Source organism: Chenopodium album, chromosome 4 (assembly GCF_948465745.1).
Source record: "Chenopodium album chromosome 4, dcCheAlbu1.1, whole genome shotgun sequence".
NCBI classification, from domain to species: domain Eukaryota; kingdom Viridiplantae; phylum Streptophyta; class Magnoliopsida; order Caryophyllales; family Amaranthaceae; genus Chenopodium; species Chenopodium album.
Window position 1 is genome coordinate 39,416,905 of NC_137837.1, and position 22,916 is coordinate 39,439,820.

General features: G+C 41.3%; 1 protein-coding gene across 1 annotated transcript in view; it reads left to right on the top strand.

Annotated features, from left to right (window-relative positions):
* The window catches only part of LOC145629094 (uncharacterized), a 54,313-nt gene extending 38,995 nt beyond the window's left edge, over window positions 1-15,318 (top strand). The window contains exons 13-14 of the mRNA XM_081681587.1: window positions 14,640-14,712; window positions 14,840-15,318. Of these exons, the coding sequence (XP_081537713.1) occupies window positions 14,640-14,712; window positions 14,840-15,005 (239 nt within the window). The 3' untranslated portion in view covers window positions 15,006-15,318. The remainder of the gene's footprint in view (window positions 1-14,639; window positions 14,713-14,839) is intronic.
* The last annotated feature ends 7,598 nt before the right edge of the window (window positions 15,319-22,916 follow it).

A 22,916-nucleotide genomic window follows, 5' to 3' on the forward strand; every position in this document is an offset into this window, starting at 1 on the left:
CTTCCGCGGGGAATACACTTTCCTTGCATGAGAGTCAGACAGGCGGTAATACCGTCCACTCTGGCCCTTAGATGATCGGGACTGCACCATATGTACCTTCTCAGGTCTACGGTCAGTACCCACCTTACTATATGCAGCCGGCTCTCTTCGGAGGTCAGGCGGCATACCACAATGTCCAGCCACTGGAATGGCAGCTTCGTCTGCTCCGCCTGGGTGAACAACCTTCTGCGTTCACCCGAGAGATAACCGAGGCGGCCCAGCCGGCCAAGGTTAAGTATGTATTGGTTGGTACCTATGATGGTACCACCAATCCGGAAGATCACCTCATGGCTTACACCAACCTCATGTACTTGCAAGGGTTGGATGATGCCACTTGGTGTCGTTGCTTCCCGGCTACATTGAAGGGCATTGCCCAACAATGGTTTGGCAATTTGCCAGCCGGGTCCATTGATAGTTTTAGGAAGCTTGCCTTCCTGTTTGCTTTCAACTTCTCAATGAACATCCCTGCTAAGAAAACAAGCTTGGACTTGAGCACCATTAAGCAGGGGGAGAGAGAAGGGCTGCGCTCCTATGTCAGGCAGTTCAATCTGATTAGAATTCAGATTCAAGGACTCTCTGATGAGGTAGCTTTTACAGACTTTTTCAAAGGTCTGAGAGACGGGTCGACTTTTAAGTTTGACCTAGTCAGAAAAGGGGCTTTCACTTTACAAGCTGCCCTGAGGGAGGCGGAAAGCTATATTCAAGCAACCGACCTCTGCACGCCTGGTAATCAGTCAGACTCCAAAAAGTCTGACAAACAGAAAGACAGCGGCCCTCAGCCGGCCAAAAAGAAAGAAGAGAGCAAGAAGAGAAAAGAAATCTGGGCGGTTAGTGATTCTGACTAGCCGTCCCAGAAGAAGAAGAAAGAATTTAAACCGTACGTCCCTAAGTACGAGTTTAACAAGGACTGCAACTCCATCCTCATGGAAATTAAGGACCGGCTGTCCCTAGAGAAGTCGAATCCAATGAAAAGTTCCATTCAATCAAGGAACAAAAATAAAATTTTGCTAATACCATGAGGAAGTTGGCCATGACACCAACGACTGCTTCAGCCTTCAACGGGCGTTGGACCGTCTGACAAGGGGATGCTGAAGTCCTACATTTCTAAGTCCCCAGCCGGGGCAAAGAAGAAGAACAAGGGTCAGTCCTCTAAGACTACCCCCCAGCCTGCTAGTAGCTCGGATACCGACAAGGAGCCGGTCTACACAATAGCAGGCGGGTTCTCGTGTGGTGGCCCTATCATCCGGGGCACCAAGAGCCATCTTCGAAAGATGGACAAAGATGATGATGGGCAGGCGTCTGCAAGCTCCTCCTTCCCAGACGTTCTGATCACTGAGAAGGACAGGGGCAGTGTTCGCCGTCCGCATGATGACCCGGTCGTCATTGAATGTAAGGTTGCCAACCAGCTGGTTGGACGGATCCTTATTGACACCGGCAGCTCATCAGACATCATCAGCCTCCGGTGCCTCCAAAAGCAGAAATACAATGACAGCAGCTTGCATCCGGTTACCCACCCCTTAGTTGGCTTTGGGGGTGGAATGGTTTACCCAGTCGGAAGGGTTGATTTACCAATCCGGCTGGGTGAGAAAGGAAAAGGGCAATACCTGGTCGTCAAGTTCTTGGTCGTTGAGGAGCTGACCGACTACAACATTATTTTGGGCCGGCCAATCCTTAACGAAGCTAAGGCTGTAATCATCCCTTCCCTCATGTTCATCAAGTATGAGAGGGATGACGGCTCTGTTGGTTCCTTGAATGGGGATCAGAAGACGGCCCGGGAGGGCTATCTCTCAGCCGTCAAAGATATTGTGGCCCTAGAAGGCCAGGAACCAGTAGACTTTGACAATGTCAAGGATGCCGACCAAGTACCAGCCCCACCAGGAGCCGGTAAGAAAAGAAAGGCACCTTTGCTGGTGGAGGTGAAGAAAGAGAAAAAATAGCAATCACTGACCACCGGTCAGATGATCTCCGTCCCCAACCGGCTGGTGAACATATTGATATACCTCTGGACGACAGCCGTTCGGAGCGTACCGTGAAGGTTGAGACGGTTGCTTTTGTTGGGTGCAGACTTGCACCTTGTGCTGAAAGAATTCAAAGACATTTTTGCCTTTGAAGTGGAATAGATGCTAGGCGTCAGCCCGGATCTTGCTGTCCACAAACTCGCCGTGGATCCTAAAAAGAAGCGCATCCGGCAAAAGAAAAGAAATCACGGCGAGGAGAGAAGTCAGGCGGCAGCTGCCGAAGTCAAAAAGCTGATGAATGCTGGGTTCATTCGGCCATGTAATTTCCCCGACTGGGTGGCGAATTTTGTGCTTGTAAACAAGCCGAATGGTACCTGGCGTATGTGTGTTGACTACACAGATCTCAACAAGGCATGTCCCAAGGACAGTTATCCGCTTCCTATTCGATAGTCGGGCATGCCTTGAAGAGTTTTATGGATGCCTATTCCGGCTTCCATTAGATACCCCTATGGAAGAAAGATCAAGAAAAGACGGCATTCGTCACTGATCAGGGGTTATTCTGTTACACTGTGATGCCGTTTTGCTTGAAAAATGCGTCGGCTACGTTCCAACGGATGATTAATACGGTCTTTATTAATCAAATTGGGAGGAATGTAGAGGCGTACATTGATGACATGATAGTCAAATCCAAGCAGCATGCGGATCACCTTGCTGATCTCCGAGAAACCTTCACCACACTCAGGCGGCATAAGGTTATGTTAAATCCTAAGAAATGCGTCTTTGGTGTTGAGTCTGGGAAGTTTCTCGGATTCCTGATTGATCAAAGGGGGATAGAGGCTAACCCTGAGAAGATACAGGCGGTAATTGACATGAAGTCACCCCGCACTGTCAAGGAAGCACAGAGACTAACCGGTTCCTGGCGGCCTTGGGGAGGTTCCTCAGCCGGTCAGGTGACAAATTCCTTTACTTCTTCCAAGCAATCAGGAAGAAGACCAGATTTGAATGGGGGGATGATGCTGAGGCGACCTTTTAATGACTGAAAGAACACTTGCACTCTTTGCCAAGGCTTGTTAGTCCGCTGCCTAGAGAGGTGTTATACATGTACCTAGCCGTCTCAGATCATGCCCTCAGTGCCGTTCTCCTTGCTGAGAGAGACGGTGTTCAGCTTCCGGTCTATTTCATTAGCCATGTTCTAAAAAATACTGAGCTCCGATACCCTGTGGTAGAAAAATTTGGCCTTGCCCTGTATATGGCTTTCAAGAAATTGAAACCGTATTTTCTGGCTCATCCGGTGGTAATCTACACCGACCAGCCCCTCAAGCGGCCAATGTCTACTTTGGAGTCATCCGGCAGAATGTTGAAATGGGCTATTGAAATGCAAAGTCTTGAAATCACTTTTGAACCTAGAAAGGCAGTGAAAGGTCAGGCGTTTGCCGACTTCATTGTTGAAATGACACGACCGGTGCAACCGGATAACATTGACCAGGTTTGGAAAGTGTATGTAGACGGAAGCTCAACGAAGAACGGTTGCGGTGCAGGAATTATATATGAATCCCCTGAGGGGGACAGATTTGAATATGCACTGCGGTTTAAGTTTCAAGCCTCAAATAACGAGGCGGAGTATGAAGCCCTACTAGCCGGAATCCGCATATGAAAGGCAGCAGGGGCAACTAAAATTGACGCCTATTCTGATTCACAGTTGGTCGTCAGCTAGTATGAGGGAAAATATGAGGCAACTCATCCGGCTATGATCAAATATCTTCAGGCAGTCAAAGAAGAGGCTGGGGCACTTGAGGAATTCCGTCTTAATCAAGTGCCTAGGTCAGATAACAATCAGGCGGATGCGTTGTCCAAATTGGCTTCATCCGCCTGCTGTGATACGCCTCGGTCGGTCTTTTGGGAAGTTCTTGAAAAGAGAAGCATACATGAAGAGCCCATTGGAATCTTAGACCGAAGCTCTACCTGGATGGATGGCATCCGGGTATATTTAGCAGACGGCAAACTTCCTGATTAACCACAGGAGGCAGCCGTCATGAAAAAGCGAGCAACAAACTTCGAGTTGAGAAGCGGAGAGCTCTTCAAGGCGGGTTTCCTTAAACCTCTATTGAAGTGTGTTACCCCAGAAAAGGAGAAAGAAGTTCTCGAAGAATTGCATGCTGGGTACTGTGCCTCTCATATAGGCGGAAGGTCCCTAGCCGTCAGAGCCAGGCGGCATTACTTTTGGCCTACTCTTGAAGCAGACGCTAAAGAGTTGGTTAAAAGATGTGACAAATGCCAAAGGTTTGGCCCACTTATTCACCGCCCGGCTACTGATTTGACGGCAATCCACAGCCATTCGCTAAATGGGGCATGGATATCTTAGGTCCTTATCAGGCGGAAAGCGCTACATTTTGGTGGCTGTGGATTATTTCACAAAGTGGGGCTGAGCCGGTTAAGAACATCAAGATAGAGGATGTCATCTCTTTCATCCAGAAGACCATCATCACCCGGTTTGGGGTACCTATGTCTATGGTGTTTGATAATGGCTCTCAGTTTGAGACCCCCCCACCTCAAGACTTGGTTGGGAGATCAGGGTATCTCACATTGTTTTGCATCAAACGGCCAGGTTGAAGCCTTCAACAAACTCATCTCAGATGGCATAAAAAGGAAAATCAAAAGAGCCGGTGGCTTATGGGCAGAAGAATTAATTCATGTCCTATGGGCCATTCGGACTACTGCCAAAGGGGCAACCGGAGAAACCCCATTTCTTATGGTATATGGTGCTGAAGCCGTCTTGCCCATTGAGCACTACGAGCCGACTCTCAGAGTTATGCTCTATGATGAAGAGGCAAATTGGGAGGCCATGCGGCTGGCATTGGACTCCCTCTCGGAACGCAGGGGCAACGCTGCCCTGCGCCATGAGATATACCGTCTGAGAATGAGCAGAGCTTACAACAAGAAAGTGCACAAGCGCCCTCTGAAAGTGGATGACTTTGTGTTACGAAAAATGGAGGCAACTGGTAGGGCCAATGAGGCTGGGAAGCTAACCCCTAATTGGGAAGGCCCCTACCGATCTATGTAGAAGTCAGGAACGGCACCTACCGTCTGGAAACCCTAGACGGTCGCCGCCTGCCTAGAACTTGGAATGTAGATAATAAAAAAAGTACTAATTCTGAGAATGTATATTTTTTGTAAACAGTGAGTCAATTAATGAGAATTCAGACTTTGTTTGCAAAATTGTTTTGTTGTTTTTGATTATCCGCCTGGCTAATACTCAAACAGATTCTTCATTTAATTAACTAAGTTTGATACTTAGTAAAGGTTATAATTGCTTGACCGCCTGGGTACTACCCAGACGGATCTTTTGTTTATCTAACAAGTTTGACAGTTGGTATAATAATTGTCTGTCCGCTTGGGTAATACCCAGACAGACTCTTCGTTTAATTAACTAAGTTTGATACTTGGTGTAATCCAATAATGGCTTGTCCGTTTCTTTAACTAACTAAGTTCGACACTTAGCGTAAATTCACTTTTGTAATAACGCTCGGCCAATGTTCCGATTAAAAACTAAGCACAAAAACGCTTAGTGGCTATACAACCGGTTTCAAACAAGACCAAAGGCCAATGGCCGGATGGTTGCTTATTTTATAAAACCGCCTGTCCCAACATGGACAAAAGCGTCCGGCGACACCCCTCCGGGTGCAATCGTCGCAGAGAACGGACTATTCGTCGGTTCTATGTACCATAGTCGTCTGACCAAGAATAATCTAAAGAACGATTAAGGTACCGAATACCGGATTGGGCATCAGTCGGTCATCGGCTGAAGTTCTCACTTAGGTTATTTATTCCAAAGTTGCACTCACCCCCCTATTGGGGCAAAAGGTTATGTATAATGGCTATGTGTTAACCCTAGACGGAATATATCCGCCTGGGTAAGAAGCTCAAAGCACCCGCTCTAATGGCCGGATGTGCACTTGGTTTGGGGCAATCACCATTGTGATTGATTGGCCTAAAAACACTCCATACTTCTCCTAGTATCAAGTGTTTTCAAGCCAATCAATCAATTTGAAATAAAACCAACCACACAGCCGCCTAGGGGCAAGAGCACCCGTATTGCAAATTGACGCATGCTTTTTTAAGTTAGGCAAAATATTAAAGAATTGCAAACATACGCAAAATTCAAACTCCATACCCAAACGCAAACATATATAAACACCGACTGAGTCAGAATACTTCATTAATATTAAAAATGGCACAAAGGCCAGAATTAGTGTTAGCCGGAATCACATCCGGTGAAGAAACAAAAAATAAAATTGTTAACCCAACCCTATGGTTGGTAATGATACAACAAAACACGGCATACAAGCCGGTAGAAAAATTGGTTGGCATACTGCCGCAAAAGTTGGGGAGGCCCGCCTAAGGCTGAGGTGGAGCCTGCTGCTCCGGCTGAGTCTGGCTGGTTTGGCCTTCGTCATGCTCATCCGTCGCCGGCTCCTCGTTATCAGAGACGTCATATCCCTGTTCAGCAGCCCAATCCTTGAAGCGAGGCAGTGGAGCATCACCCAGTAGCTGGGCATCTTACACCTCAGTGGCGTAATCATACCTCAGCTTATAGACCTCAAAGTCTATTTCAGGGTAAAGGAGGCTCCAGGTGATCTTCAGCCGGGCCAGGTTGTCCCGCTCATTCTCCTCCGTCAGCCGTTTTTGCTCTTGGGCAAGCTCGTCCCACTGCTTGTTTCGCATATTTACAAGCTCCATCCCCAGGCAGGAAACGTCTGCTCGGAGTTGGGCGTTTTCCTTATCAGCATCTTCTAATGCCTTGAGGTCTGACTTGGCATCCTTCAGTTGCTTATCAAGGTCATCAGCCCGGCTGTTAGCTTCGTCGTTCGCAGCCGTCAAACTCCGAATGAGCTCCTCTTGTTTCAACTCTACTGCTTTAATCTTTAAATCACACATATAATTAGCATATTCAGCAGAGTTGAGGTTTTCAAGGGCCCTCCGTTTGGCGTCATTTACCTCTTCTTGTTTCCGCCTGAAGGGGCCCCGGAGGCCATCCACTCTCACCATCACCTGAGATAAGAGCAACCGGATTATGAGTTACTTAGCAGAATTAAAGATTAAAGATATCAAGGTTGTGGGATTCATTACCTCAGCCAATTGGCCCATTATCCGGTCGAAGTCCACTACCTGCAGATCAGGTATGGAGTTCTTCTCTGATCGGGTGAGGGTCCTCACCATCTGTTTTGCAAAGCCCGCAAGATCCGGCTCGTCAGAAGTCTGATCAGCATCAAAAGTAGTACTCTGCGAGAAAGAGGCAGCGTAGTTGGCATTCATCCGTTGCCGGCTGCTCACTGACCCCCAAGAGGAATCAACCTTAATCTTGATTCTCATGAAATCAAGTGGCCAAGGTATTTCAATCCGTCCCTTACCTTGGGTATCCAGATTGGGCGCAGGCTTCTGCTCCTCCCCAGGTGTTGCCGCACCGGCTGCAACATTAGGTGGCTCGCCACCCTTCGATGCCGTAGAGGCATCCGTCGCTTTCTGCTGTGAGCGCTCTGTTCGCTCAGAATTCTCATCGCAGCAGGCGATTTGCCCCCGGTCGTTGGACGACCGGATTGGGCAGAAGATTGTTTCTGGGGAGGAGGGTCCTTCCTGGCGGCCTTGGCAGCCGGAGTCTTCTCCAGATCGTCTCCTTGCCTTTTGAGCAGCTTGGAGAAGGATCGTGGAATTCTTTTGGCGGAGTCCTGAGAAGCAAACAAGGGTAAGTATACCCAACCGACAAGCAAAACAAAATATATATATATATATATATATATATATATATGCAAACACATAAAGTCAGGCGGTCTTACCCCGCCTTTCTTGGAGTCTTTGGCTTCGACGACTGCCTTCTTGACAAGTGCCGCCTCTTTGCGCAGCAAAGCCGCAGACTTAGCCGGAGTCTTCGCCGGGTCGACCATTCTCAAGGCGTTGGCTGCAAGAATAAGAATTCATGGTTAGAAAAAATTATGGCAAGTTTGCAATAAAAATAAAATAACAATCATTCCGGATGAGAAGTATTCTACCCCTGGGAAACATGGTACTCAGCCCGCAGGCGGACAAGAAGCACTCGTCCTTGATGAAGTCTGGATGGGGGATCCAGTTCTTGGGAACTATGATGTGAGTCCCATCCCCCATGGGCTCAGTTGTGCTCTCAAAAAATCCCGGCTCTATTATTTGCTCCCGGGCCTTAGTAGATAGCACTGGGAGAGGGCATTTCCGGCCTAGAAGAGCCGGCTCAGTGTTGTACCGGTGCAGTGTCCGGTTATGTCTTAGAGTTGGGGAAGAAATCAAGTAAAACTTGTCCTTCCACCCGGACCATTTGACACTTTGTCCAAAGTCATCAAATATTGGGGCAAGGTAGTCAGAGTATACCATGCCCCATGGCCGCCTGGGGCATTGCTCAAGTAGTGCATGTGAGCGAAGGCGGAAAAGCTGGGGTTTATATTTTGGAACTCGCAGGCGGCGATGTAGCTGAGAATGTTCACCCACGAATTGGGGGTGAGCTGCCAAACCCCTACATCGTACCCCTTTAGGATTTTCCTAATCCCGGGGTGGAGGGGGAACCGGAGGCCGGCTTCGATAACCGCCTCGTAGCAGACGAAATAATGGTCTGCATTGCGTCAGCCGGAGGAACGATGATGTCTTAGCCCCTTCCCAAGGGGTGCTTTTCTTTGAAGGCCCTAAAGCTGCTTTTGAGAAGGGTGATGTTACCCGGCAGCATCCGGGTTCGTTTAGGATTGGGGTTATCAGAGACCTTAGGCGGCTGCTGATAGTCAGCCGCAAAATTATCTTGGTCGGAGCCGAAAGATTCGGCCCTTGACCCTTGGCCGGCCTCAGCATCGCCGGCTTCATTAGAGGAGGCGGCTCCCTCGCCGTCTACCTCGCGTACTCTAGAGCTCCCGGAAGTAGAGGGAGCCTCTTCATCGGAACCACTCTCTTCCAAATCCCTCTGTTCCCCGTCAGGAACAACCTCATCGGCTGGCACTTCCATAGAGCGTCGGCTCCTAGACCGTCTGGCCATTTGTTTCGTTCTGGCCATTGTGTCCTGCACAGACACGGAGAGGGAGGAATTCGGAGATGAGCATATCGGTTCCGACAGAAAAGGCACCCCCTGTTCTAGACTCAGCCGTCCCTGGGACGGCTGAGTGTCCTAGGCAGTGCCGAGTGTGTGGATTGAGAAATCATTTATATTTTCTAAAAAACTAGGTAAAAAATTGTATACAAGTTGAAAAGGAGGAAAGCTAAAATGGTACAGGCGGTTACCTTACTTTGACTCTGAAAAATCTGAAAACCGCTACAGCCGGTAAACCGGGTGTTGAACTGCTAGCACACGGAAGCTTGAACTTGTTGTGATGCAGACGGAGGCAGAGAATTTCTCTCTAAAAGCTCTCTTTCTCTCTCTAAGAAGTTAAATGAACGTAAGGTGAGAGAAAAAGGGGGGGGGGGTAACTTTCTATTTATAGAAGGTGAAAGCGGGGGGAAAACCCTTTGGTTTGAAATTTAAATTTTTACCCGTTACTGTTCACCTTTGGAAGGTGGACACGTGTCACAGGCCCCACGTGATATGCATGTGCGACCTGTGAGGGGCAAATGTTTAGGGTAAAAATACCCTAGACACGTGGACCAATGAGAGGAGGCCACGTGTCGAGCTCAGGATGGCCCATGTGGCTTAATATCCTCTTGACACTTGGCGCCCTCATAGATGATGGCGGCCTTCAAGGGCCCAAATCCCTAGAAGCGCCGTAGCCCACTGAAATTTAGGTCAAGTGACCTAGATAGGGGCACGTTCTCCAAGGATCCTATAAATAGGGAGATATTTCCCCATTTTGGGGACAGATTGAATCATTTATTGCACCTACATTCTCTCATATCAGAGAAAGACCTGAGCTTGGAATCCAAGCAGATCCTCACCTAAATTTCCGTACTCTTTATTCCCTTTCGAGTTTCTAACTTGATCGTTGGAGGCGGAGCTCCTACCACCCGGAGTCTCCGTTGTTTTGCAGGTACAACTCAGCCGAATCAGACTTCATGACGTAACTCTCCCGAGGGACAAAAAACACCCAAAACAAGGGTGATTTTCATTAATAAGAATTTGATTTGGAAAATAATATAAATCGTAGTTGTATCCTAGCTTGAATTTATGTGGTTTGGTTAAGAAAATAGAGTACATAATATGTAATATAAAAAGCCCAAATATTTAAGCCCAATTGGAATATAACCCTAATAAATATAAATAAAAACATCATTATAGGCCCATTGGCTTAATAGTACTACCATGTAAAAGAGGAGAAAGGAGAAAGGAGAGAGGAGAGAGGAAAAACTACTCCTAAGAGGCTAAGATATATAAAATCAGAAGAGAGAGAATGCATTGGAAATATCATAAAAAACCATTGAACCCCTGTGATACACGCGACTCAGTTCACAATCCGTGGCTACATACCGCGAACCTTGTACCGCTGGGTTGACCACCTCAACCCTCTTATGGCTGCATTGTAGAGGGCTTGGGTATGTAGGAACTAACCTTGTTGGTTTTCGTATAAACCTTGCATGTCTAGTTCCATGTTCATCATTTATTGCTCAAGGTTACCCTTACCTTGTTAGTGATGTTGTTGTTGTTTTTGTTTTTGTTGGTGTCGTTCTTCTTCTTCCTCTTCTTCTCCTTCTTCCACTATTACCCCTTGCCTACCACCCATAGCTTTAGGCAACGCTCTATCATGGGAAGGCACATTCCAAACATTCCTATCTTGCTTCCTAATGGAAGTCCGGTTGGGGCTAGGCAAGATACAATGGTGCTCACGATTAACTTGCCAATCATGGTAGTTGCTAACATCGGCGGTTAGTTAAAGAAAACTCAACCTTCTCATTTGGCCAATGGTGAGAAAAAGCTCCTTGTTGGTGCCTAGTTGCCCACTTGATTGCAAGCGGGGAATGGTGGTCGAACCCAAGCTTACTAGCCGATCTTGTGATCATTCCCCCCAATGCAATCTCACCCGTCTTGATGCCACTTTTGATCGCTTTACAACACATTATAGACCAATATTGCATGCTGAGCCGCCTACTCAATTCCTCCCTAGTTGCGATCCAAATAGTGAAAATCTCTTCATGTGAGAGCTTTCCCAAGTCTTGTTTGCTAAACACTGCATATCCAATAAGGCGGTGAAGGATGCGGAGAATTGGGTTGATAATTTGGCTTACCATCGAGTATCTTTTACTAAACTCTTGATGACTCGAAATGGTTTGCCACTAACGCAATGCATTGTAATCGGGGAAAAGTTGAGGGGATGGAGCAAGGAGATCGGCGTCGGGATTAAAGTCCAAAAGGACATTAAGTTCCCAGAGCTTCATGTTTTGTGACTTGTTAAAAAGTTGAAGGAAATATTAAAGTCATTGTTTCCATAGGGTTCGGCCTTAATGGATGCAAGGAACTCATATATAGGCTCATGTAAGATGCGGTAGTGATGTTGTATAAATTCACCAATCCTAAGGTAGGGGTTGCTTATGAGCTACCTAAGGTCTTCATTTATCCCTAACCGCACCATATTTCTTTCATAGTAGTACCTTGTGGGGTTGAGTTTGCGTTTTGTGAGTTTTTTTATAGACGGGGGTATGGTTTTTGTTGATAAATTTCAAGGTGGGGAGGGTGGGGGTTTGTTGTTGAGGTTGAGGTTGAGGTTGAGCTTGTGTTTGAGGCTCATTGATTTCCAATCTGGGCTCTAACTTATTCTTCCTCTTCCTAAAATAATCATTTTTCACAATTGCTTGAACAGTACCACCAGTATTCCACAAACATCACTTTAACAACACACAATTCACCCAAAGAATACCAAATTTACAATTAAGAATGATATGCGGGCGCTGATTTCTTGGTTTCATTTTTTGTACCCAGAAAGCTGCGGGCGTGCAATTACTGGAAGGAGCGCGCAATTGTGCGGGCTCTTGGGTGCGCACTGTTAGATTTCCGTTTTCTTTTTAGCATTGATGTGGGCATACAGGGATTAGAGTAGGCACGTAGCTGGTGGACTTATTCTATGTGTGTTCAAGTGAAACCTGCATCTATCCATTAGTGCTTTTATTGTGTTGTTTTTAGGTCATGCAGGTTTCACTTGAACACACAAGGTTTCACTTAAACACACATAGACATGAAATCGAATTATTCATGAACTAAACATGCTTGAATATCGATGTAAAATCCAATCTAGCCACCTGTCGTGGTCAATTGGTTTCTCTCAACATAGCCTCTATTTTATCAGAATTGTACCATATATTAGAAGGTGTAATAAAGTATAAATCGATACAAATGGTCAATTTGTTTCTCTCAACATAGCCTCTATTTTATCACAATAGAACCATATATTAGAAGGTGCAATTAAGTACAAATCGATACAAATGAATCTAGCTAGGTCTGCTATCACATCATCAAGCATCAATTCACCCTCAATCAACAAACAGCGTGCACTTTACAAGTTAATTGAATAACATCAAGCATATAAAGACTTTAATCATAATCAAATTGAATTCCAAACCAAAAGCATGAAGAAAATCCAACCACATCATCCCCACACCCTTAGCTAAGGAATTACTCACTAGCCATGGCAATTAACAAGCTAATCATGAAATCAACAAGCAAAAGCATGATTAATGAGTAATCAACAAAGTAAAAGCAAGCTAAAAGCAAAATCAAGTAGCTAAATAAAGAGAAAAGAGTAAGGAAATGCTCATTGATTGATGTTGAAAGTCTACAAGAAGGATGGTAAGCTTCTTCTTCAAAATCCAAGCTCAACAATGGAGAAATCCACTCTTTCTCTAAAAAGCTAGAACTAAGGATGTTTCTCTCGCTAGATTAAGCTAACAAAACCAGAAAATTAAGCTAATCTATTTCTAATTACTCAAAAAGGAAAGTTCAAGCTATATATAGGAATGTTTAAAAAGAATAAGTCCACCGGCTACGCGCCTTCTCTAATCCCTGCCCACCCGCAATAATGCAGAAAAGAAAATTGAAATCTAGTTGTGCGTGCCTGTGAGCCTTACCGAGCAGTTGCGAACCTCTCTCCAGTAATTGCGCGCCCATAACTTTTTAGGTACGGAAAATGAGTCCCAGAAAGCCGCCCGCACATCATTTCGTGCGCACAGTTGATGTGTGTTCCTTCTCTATGGCCGCGAAGCTCCCTGCGCAGATTTCCTGCCTTGTCCTATTTTTCTCTTGATTCTCTGTGCAATGTCGTGCGCCCGCGCAGTATGGTGGCGCGCCCTCTCCTAGGTCACACAGCTTCTGGCGCGCCCTCTCGTAGGTCACGCAGCAGGCTCACAAAACAGTCTGCCTTGCTCTTCTTCTTTCTTTTGTGTGTGCCTTCTCACAGGTCTGCGCGCCCGCGCAGGCTATCTTTGTGCGGCTTCTCCAAGGTTGCGCAGGCTATCTTTGGTCTTAATCTTCTCCTTATCAAACAAAACGGTTTCTACAAAACATGAACAAAGAAACCAAGGTAGAAAAATATACAAAGGAGGTATAAAACAAGGAAACAAGATGAGCAAAAGAAAAGAGAGTTAAAGATAGGAAAGAGGGTCCAAACAAGCTACAAGTATGGGGAAAAACCGCTAAAATAGGTTCTTAATTGTGGCGTACATGCCACTCATCAGGTTTACATTGATAATTTGCATAATCTGATGACATTTTATATGCTGGTTTATAATGTGTTTATATTGTCACAAGTCTACTTAATAATGAATTTTCAGCATGAACTTTTTGCTAGTAAGGCTCATTGATATTCATGCCAGATTGCAAGAAAGATGAGATCTAATTATATATACTAAGCTAATGTGTAAACAGACAAATTAATTGGTTTAATTTTACCGCCGGTAAGAAAAAAATTGTTAAATTGTTATGGTTAAATTTTACAACTTAATTCATCCGTTTATATTTTTAAATCACTTCCTTAATAAAATGTCTAAGTGAATGTTTTTCTGTTTTGATGGAAACAGAAAAAATTCTTGTGATGCTGTGTAGAAAGAAGTATAAACTTTGACAAGAGCTGTAAACTGATTATTTAGTTAAACAACTCAGTATCATTGTTTTATCTGTGGCAGGTGTCATACAATTTTATCTCTATGTAAGCTGGAAGTTCATTGGTGATGTAGAAAAAATTTGACCAGGAACTTATATTAGTTTAGTTTAGTTATGAATTTTTGTATGTAGGCTGTTCGGATCAGGTTCAATATGGATTTAATTTAAGTTTAGTTATGAATTTTTGTTGATGATACACTTTAATATATGTGTTAATTGAACAAAAGAATCACTGTCTAGGGTCTGTAATTTGATAAACTTTTATAGCATAAAGCATTTTGTATGGATTCTGTCTAGATAATGAATGACAATATCTGATATATCCCATAATTAGAATCATGAATGTGTATAGCTTAGATATTGTCTTTGCCAAAAGAAAAGAGAAAGTCTTGACTGTTAAATAGTTGTTCATGTCACCAAATATTCTTTTTCATTACGTATTTCAATTAAATAATTCTCCTCGTTAACTTTTGTTCCATTTGATATATTCAAGACAATGCATATTGTCACCAATTATTTAGTTTCACTAATTGATGTTTAACATGGCCTTGGTGGTTCTGCAGCAATCAGGGATCATACAGTTGGAAATACATCTTTTGGGTTTGGGATCCGAGTGGAAAATCTTAGAGAAGCAAGGTATATACATTAGGTCCTTGTCATCTGCACAGAAAATGACATGTTCTTGTCTACTGTTTGTCTCAATTCTTAGCTTACCAGTCAAGGAATTACTATGCAATTACTGACCGAACCTTTTGTTTTTCAGCTATGAAAGGGCTGACCCAAACTTTGTCATGCTGACTCCAAGTAAGGAGCACATAGCTGAGAGTGTGCTTTGGAAAGACCGAAAGAGCCCATTTTATCAGTCTGTAAGTGTTGGGAATTTCGATGGCTTGCCCAAGGAGTTGAGACCTCTAGGAAAATTTTTGTAGCTCTGCCATGTGAGTACTCAATAGATACCAATACAAATCTGGGGAGCTGTAATTCTCTGGGATTGTAATTGTTATGAAGTGTTATCTGGTCATTAGATTAATCTTGAGGTAATCACATAACTGTGTGTGCTTTGGAATTATCGACAAAGCCTGTGTTAATAATCACCTGTAAGTGTTGGCAATTGCGATGGTTTGCCCAAGGCTAGGAAATTTTTTGTAGAGTCTATGACTACTCAATAGTCAATACACACCAGTACAAATTTGGAATTGTAATTGTACGACTATCTAAATTTTACGGGCGGTTTTACAGTTAGTTGAAATATATATGCTAAGTGAAATTTTTTTGCACATTAATTCTTCTCATTTTAATAGCATACTTAAAAGAAATTAAAATATTCTTTTTCTTTTTCGATTTTTGTTGGTAATTTTGTTTTTATAATGCAGTACAAATACTATTAATTTTTTAATTACCATAAAAAAAATGACTGAGTCATTCACCCTAACACATATCACTTGAAATAAGCCACATTTACTAACTAAAACAACCTAAGACTATTTGAATAGGAGAGATTCGTAAAGAGGAGGGGGAGACACTTTTTAACACAAGTGTGGTACTTGTACTTACAATAATGGTTAGTAGGGAGAATTGATCACCTTTGAGATTTGTTGGATTTCTTCTCTTGAGATTTATTGCTTGATATTGGGACTTGAGAATGTAGTTCTTCCTTTTAGCCTATTTCTCATCAGTATTTAGTAAATGTAGGTACAACATTCTAGATGAGGTAAATTCTTTTCGTCTTGAGTCTTGATCACTTCTTTAACCGTTGCATATTCTGCCTCACTTTTCTTGTCATCTTTGATAGTTGAATTTTAATTTCTTCTAATGATCAAATAACCGTGACTTTGAAAAAGGCTCCAAACTTTGAGTTGAAAAGTTTCAGGGCCTTTCATTGCTCCATTAAAAGATTATCTTTCTTTGGGATCATAAGAGAGGAACCCTGCCTTCTTATGTTATTAATCGATATTTGGGCTCCAAATAATGTATGATTTTATATTCTTCTTTTGTAACAGGAGGAACAAGACCTTTCTCCAAACTAATTGGAAATCCATTCTCCAAACAATCTGATGGCTTGCATGATTCACCTCAGAGAGATAGCAATTTTTTTTGTTAGAACTACCCTTGAGAATAATTAAATGGCTTGTATGCAATTTTTCACTCCCTTGAACTGAATTTAGGCATTCTCAAAGATTAAATGCAATTGTGTTCGCTTCATTTCCTAGTCACTTTTTCGATAGCTTTTCGTGAGATGAAAGGCTAGTTCAAAAACCAGATGGGATAATTTCTGTATCATACCTTTTAACAACCAAAAGGTAAGACATTTCATTAAACCAATGTTTTTTTTACCACTGATTGACGTCGGTAGAACCTAAGTCGTTCGAAACTAGATTTCCCAGTCAAAACAAACTTTATGAATCTAAACCCAACCCAAGGTATAAGGCAAGTCTAGGTTGAACCCAAGGGAAGGCAGTTTCACTAAAGTTGAGGATAAGCTATTCAGAAAACTAAAGAGAATGAGTTGGTCTAAATTATTGAAGTCAAATTAATCAAACAAAATCAAATAGAAATCAATTATCAAAACACTAGAGAATTTAGGATCCACATGCATCGATAATAAGCTTGCTAATTCGAGGGAATTCGATTAACTAAGCAATGCGAGGGAAAACGAAATATGCAATCAAGATCACTCAAGAAGCTTTTTCCTAGGGTCAAGCTAGATGTCTTTTCAAATGACTTCAAGGAAAATCGCAAATCAAGATCAATCGATAATAATAGTTTCCAAATCAATTGTTCATGTCATTGAAAGCTATTATGCAATCTAGCATGATCATCAAGGTTAGCTACTCCTCTTCAAACCAAGCACATGCACAAATTTCATCAACCAATTCAATCACATCAACAAATCAATCAAAAACCCTAAATTAGCTATTGATTATTATCAATACATGCTTCACCACATTCCCTAGCAAAGGAACTACTCACTAATCATGATGAAATTGAAAAGCATAACAAAAGAAATCATATATCTCATCATCAACATTGTAATTCAAACTTCAACAATCAAATTAAAGCTAAACAATAGAAATTCAACAATATATCAAAATCAAACATAAAATTGCATTGAAAAGTAAAGGATTCTTACAAAACAGTGATCAATATCAAAGAGGAATGAGGATATCAATATCACAATCATCAACACCAAGTTTCTCTCTCTAAAATCTAATAACAATATCACAAAATCAAGAACTTCTCTCTCTAAAATTCTAATCAAAATCTAAAACAAGGATTAATTCTCTAATTTTTCTCATTCATTCTCCCTCTAAAAATGAAGGAAAATCTATATGTAGTAAAACTAACTAAGGGGAAGTTAGTTAGACGTCCAAAACAGACTTCAAAAGGCGCGGCCTCTCACTCCTATGCGCCGCCACATCAAAATGGGTACGAAAACAGGGAAGAGAGGGAGGCGCGGCGGCGCAGGTGCTTGGCGCGACCACTTCTCTCTCGTGCGCACCCGCGCCGGAGAAGCCTCCTTGTACGGTCGAGATCGACCCCGCGAGCTTCGAATGAGCCATGATGATATAGGCAGTCTCTAGGAGCTCTCTTGGTGGGTTCGACACCACCTTTTCATGCCCACACGGTATGAGGGCACATCCTTGAAGGCCTTACTCTTGGACACCTTTGCTTTTATGCTTCAAAAAGGAGAAACCGGGACATCTCCTTGGCTTGAAAACCCCGAGAGGAATTCTATTGAGGTTCTCGAACATCACCAACTTCCTAGAATCAAAGAAAAACAAACGAGTAAAGAAGAAAATGCAAAATAAATTATAAAAGCAAGAAAATAAAACTATCTAAAGAAAGTGAAAAATAAAGAAAATGCAAGCAAAACTAGAGAAAAAGAGATAAAAGAAATGCAAAAATCATGTAAAAACATCCTAAAAGAAGTTAAATGAGTGCCATAAATGACACTCAACAAACTCCCCCAAGTTAAACTTTTGCTCGTCCTCGAGCAAAACAAAGCCTGAAGAAATAGGATGAAAGACTTTTTCAAACAAAGAAAAATAAAGAAAGAGATAAGAATATACACCCAGACTCACTTTCGTAGGAATCACGATTTTTTTTAGCTACAGCAAGCCCTTTAAACCCCAAAGTCGCCAATGAGGACGAGTGAGGTCTCATAAGGGTATCCTGAGAGTTTCACCCATAACTCTTTAGGGTAAAATGAGGCAAAATCATTAAAAGAAAGTAAAATAAAAAATTCAAACAAGTACCTAATGAAACGGACTTCTTACAAATGACCAATTGCAAGTGAATAAACAATTTTCTACACAATAATGGTATGCACATTCCAAGATATCTAAGGATGATTAAAACATATTATATGCTAAGCATAGAGAACTAATGAAACGCAATTCATTTTCATCCCAAAACATTTTAGCACATTCTCCCAAATAAGCTTCAAATCCACTTTTAGCAAGCATCTCAATGATTCCTCGAAGTAACCAGAAAAAGAAAGAGATATAAGGCTACTCGACATCTTAACTAAAGCATATTGCTCTATAGGCTTGATTCACATCTCCCTCCACCGACTTGTGATTCAACCAAAAAGGTCAAAAGGTCTTGAGAAAGGTTGTAATGTAAGGGCGAGAAGGGTGAGGGTAGGCTACAAATTTGAAATTTGGTGGTATACCTAAATTGTGAAGTAAAGGGTGATTAATCCTCAACACCATAATCAAGCAATCACCAATCAAAAACACCAACACCCTTAAGCTTATTTAAATCCAAAATCACAAACATATATACAAAAAGCATAAGAACTCCCCCTCCCCCCGAACTAAAATGAAGCATTGTCCTCAATGCTTAGGGAGAAAACCACTCACATCAAAATATTTTTGAAATTTTCATGTTTCAAGTTTTATCACTTTTCCAAAGCTTTTTAAATTTGCTTTGCTTTTTCTCATTTTTTTTTTTCATTTTTCACTTTATTTCATTGTCCTCACCTTTCTAAACTATGGACAACCTTTTCAACTTGGCACTTTGCCTTTTTATTCACAAGATATACACAATACAAAAATTGCATACTATAGGGATTATTTCAAGCATCCCACACTTGAGCCCCAATGTGATCATACACTTAAACATGGTGACGTCCAAAGGGAAGGAAGCTAGAGTAAAAAATTCGCCAACAAGTTTTAGGAACTTGTAAACCGTTCATAGGATGAAGGTTACACCCCTTCACAATCCATGAGATCACTAACTCCATAGTGGTCTAGAACCATGACTGGATATTCGGGGATGAAGGTTTAAATCCAACCTAAAAGAGATTGAACCTTTCCTGATAATAGACCTGTACTTTATTCTTCTCGTATTCATGTGCGCTTTCTGACAAACATACAATCAAAAGGTTGACCCTAAACCTGTTTATCTATGTTGGTTGAATATCAATGCACAAACAAACCTATTATTGGCGATCACTTGAATTATAATCATATTAGCCTAAACAAGATTATTAATTATCTTATTAAGCGTGATTTCAAGTACAAATTCCCTTTAAACATGCATAAAAGACGTAATCAAGCAATAACAATAGTAATATATATCAAGCAACATAATAAATAATCATCATTATAATAATATTCAATAAAGCATAATAGTATTAGCAAGATCCTAGGCATGATAATAACAAGATTAATAACAAATCCTAGCATGTCACTAAACATTAAAGATCAAATCTTTATCCCTAACATGATACTAACATGATAGAAGGAAGAAAAATAGGAAGCATCATAAACATACATGATATTAGAAATATTAGTTAATACCCTAAACATCATACTTGGAATCATAAAGACATCCTAACATGATTCTAGGAATTAATAAAATAATCTAAGCACGCTTTCTATATCAAAATAACAATTAAAGCAATTACTTACTTGGATGCCTCGTATCTCTTTCTAATAACAAAATACACACGTTAGTAACTTCAAGGAAAATATTAAATCAAACAATTAAATTAAATAATTGAAATAGTGATTTGGGACCAAACCCTAAGAAATTATAAACCTTTCACGTCTAGGGCAAAGGCAACTTTGAACTTGGCTAGCTGTGTCTAGAACTAATGTATGTGGAATTTTGTAAGAGAGAAGGTTTAGAAAAAGATTAGAGAGAGAGAGAGAGAGAGAGAGAGAGAGAGAGAGAGAGAGAGAGAGAGAGAGAGAGAAAGCTTCTAGCTTTTTAGAGAGAAAATAAAGAGAGATGATGGTTGTAAATGAATGAAAACGGGGAGATACAACCCCTTTTTATAGAAAAAATAGTTTGGAAACGAATCAAGTCCCATTTGGAATAAAATACCTCATGTCGCCAATGACAGGAGTTAGCGCCAGGAGACAGCTATTGTTGTATATTTGGAGTAACACTCGAAATACACAAGAGATAAACCAAGGAATAGTTAAGGCTAAAGAACCAAAGGCTTTTTAGATAAAGTCACACCACTAAGAAACGTTTTGGATTCCTAAGATCACAAGCCAACTAGTAGCCTAAACTAGCTAACTAAGCAAAGGAAACGAAATTCCAAATCCAAGAATTTCAGGTTTTTGTTTCTAATCCAAGAAACGAATATAAGACAAGTCTTTTTGTTTGAATAATCTGATTTTTTCATTCACATTTGCTTGCTATTTATAGTAAACAAGCATCCTTAAGTACAAGCTAACTTAAGTGGCTGTTCAGCTCACTTGTTACACGCCTAAGCTAAAGCTAAGTACAAATCAGCTTTTTGTTGTCTAGATACATTAATAAAAGAAGCCTTATTTGACTAGATACATCAAAGAGAAAATGGTGGTTTGAAACCTCCCAAATATGGCTGAAATAAAATCAGAAATAAAAGAGTGTAACTTCCCCTTGATTCACGCCCAACAAAGCAGCAATTTGGAGATGTATTTCCTTCCATATTCACGCCCAAATTCGAACAGCAAAGAAGTGTAAATCCTCCTTGTTTCAAGCCTTGAAATTAGCTTGAATGTATGTGGACAAGGATGTACGTGGACGCCCTTTAGATGCTCTAATGCTGACTGCATTAAACGGCCACTTGAAGGCTGAATTTAAGGCTTTAGATGCTCCAATGTTGACTGAAATAAACGGCCACTTGAAGGCTGAATTTAAGGCACTTGAAGGCTGAAGTTAAGGCTTGTAATTCCTCTTTGAAACTGATTGTAACTCCCAAGTTAAAGCTTTGAAATTCCTTGTAAAAGAATTTCGGATTCCATGCTTCTTCACAAGCTTAAATGTCTGCCTTCTTGATGTATCTTGCACTTGTACTTTTGTGTGAATGTGACATTATATTTTCGAACTAAAATCAACTAAAAAGAACTAAGAAAAATATAACTAATTTGCAAACTTAAAATATGACTAAAGTTTACAATTTATTCAAAGCATAAAATGAACTAGAATAAACTAGTTAATAAGAACAACAAGAAATTCAAGGGATTGAATATCTTGCTGCCCATGGATAGAATGCATAGCACCAATGCATGATGCTACATCTTGAACCAAAGAAACGTCCATAACCAAGTTGTTAGGCTTGGCTACAACAGCTATTAGCGCTAGGCGAAAGACTTATCGTCTTGCGCTAAGTCAGAAATAAAACGCGCTTTGTACGTAGAATCCTCTTCTTAATATGATTAAGCAGCTAATTTCGCGTTGATCATATTAAAATCAGGTTTGTGATAAAACACTTATTTTATTAAAAATAAAACTCCTTAAAATATAATAGTAATCCTAATCTCATTAGAATTTAAAAGAACCTTCTAGATTATTCTAGAAGATTAAAATCAATCCTCATAACTTTAGGAAAAATAATTAATAGGCCCTCCTCTAGATCATTGGGCCGCAGAATTCATTTCGGGCCAATTTAGTATTTTGGTCATAACTTCCTCATTATTCACCGGAATTGGGCTTATAATATATTGTTGGAAAGCCCTTTTCGAGCCCAATCCAACTACACTATTATTGGAACCTTGTCATGGATCAAACTAAATTGGATTGGCTATTTTCATAAATAGAGTGTAAGAAGAAATATTTTCAAAAACAGAAAGAGAAATTGACAAGAGGAAAATGTAGGTCGTTATCTACCCTTTCCTAAAGCCAAACTAAATTTGTAAACACTAGACCAACCTAATACGAGTATATGGTAAGTCAAGGGTCGAACCCAAAGGAATGAGTAGGTGCAAGCTATAGCCTATGTCAAGCTAGTTCGAAGAATGTAGATGGTTATGGTTGGTAACTAAAGTATCAAGAAACTAGACAAATTGAGAAATTCGAAATGCTAAACACTAGGAATATAGGTTTCACATGCAAGCTCAATGATTATGCTAATTGATGGATCACTCAATCGATTCAAACATCACAAAGGACAAACAATAGTTGCAATCAAAGGAATCCAAAAGCTATCTCCTATAAGCCAAGCTAGGGTGCACTATGAATGGCTAACAAGGAAAAATAACAATCAAATTCAATTAATTAAAGCAATTCTCTAGTCAAGGATTCATGTCATTGAAATTCGCAATGTAATCTAGATTAATCTTATAGGTTGATCACTCCTAGTCTAATTAATCACATGCACAACTATGTCAACCAATTTAATTGCAACAATTCAATCAATTTAGGATCATCAACTAGCAAAAATCATCAATCAAGCATGCTTCCCCTTCTCCCTAGCAACTAATCTACTCACTAATCATGATGAAATTGAGAAACAAAACGAATTCTATCACGATCATATTCATTTCAAGCTTAATCAAAAGGAAAATCAATCAATCAACAAATTCTAGAGCAAAGAATGTAATCCAAATCAAAATTCA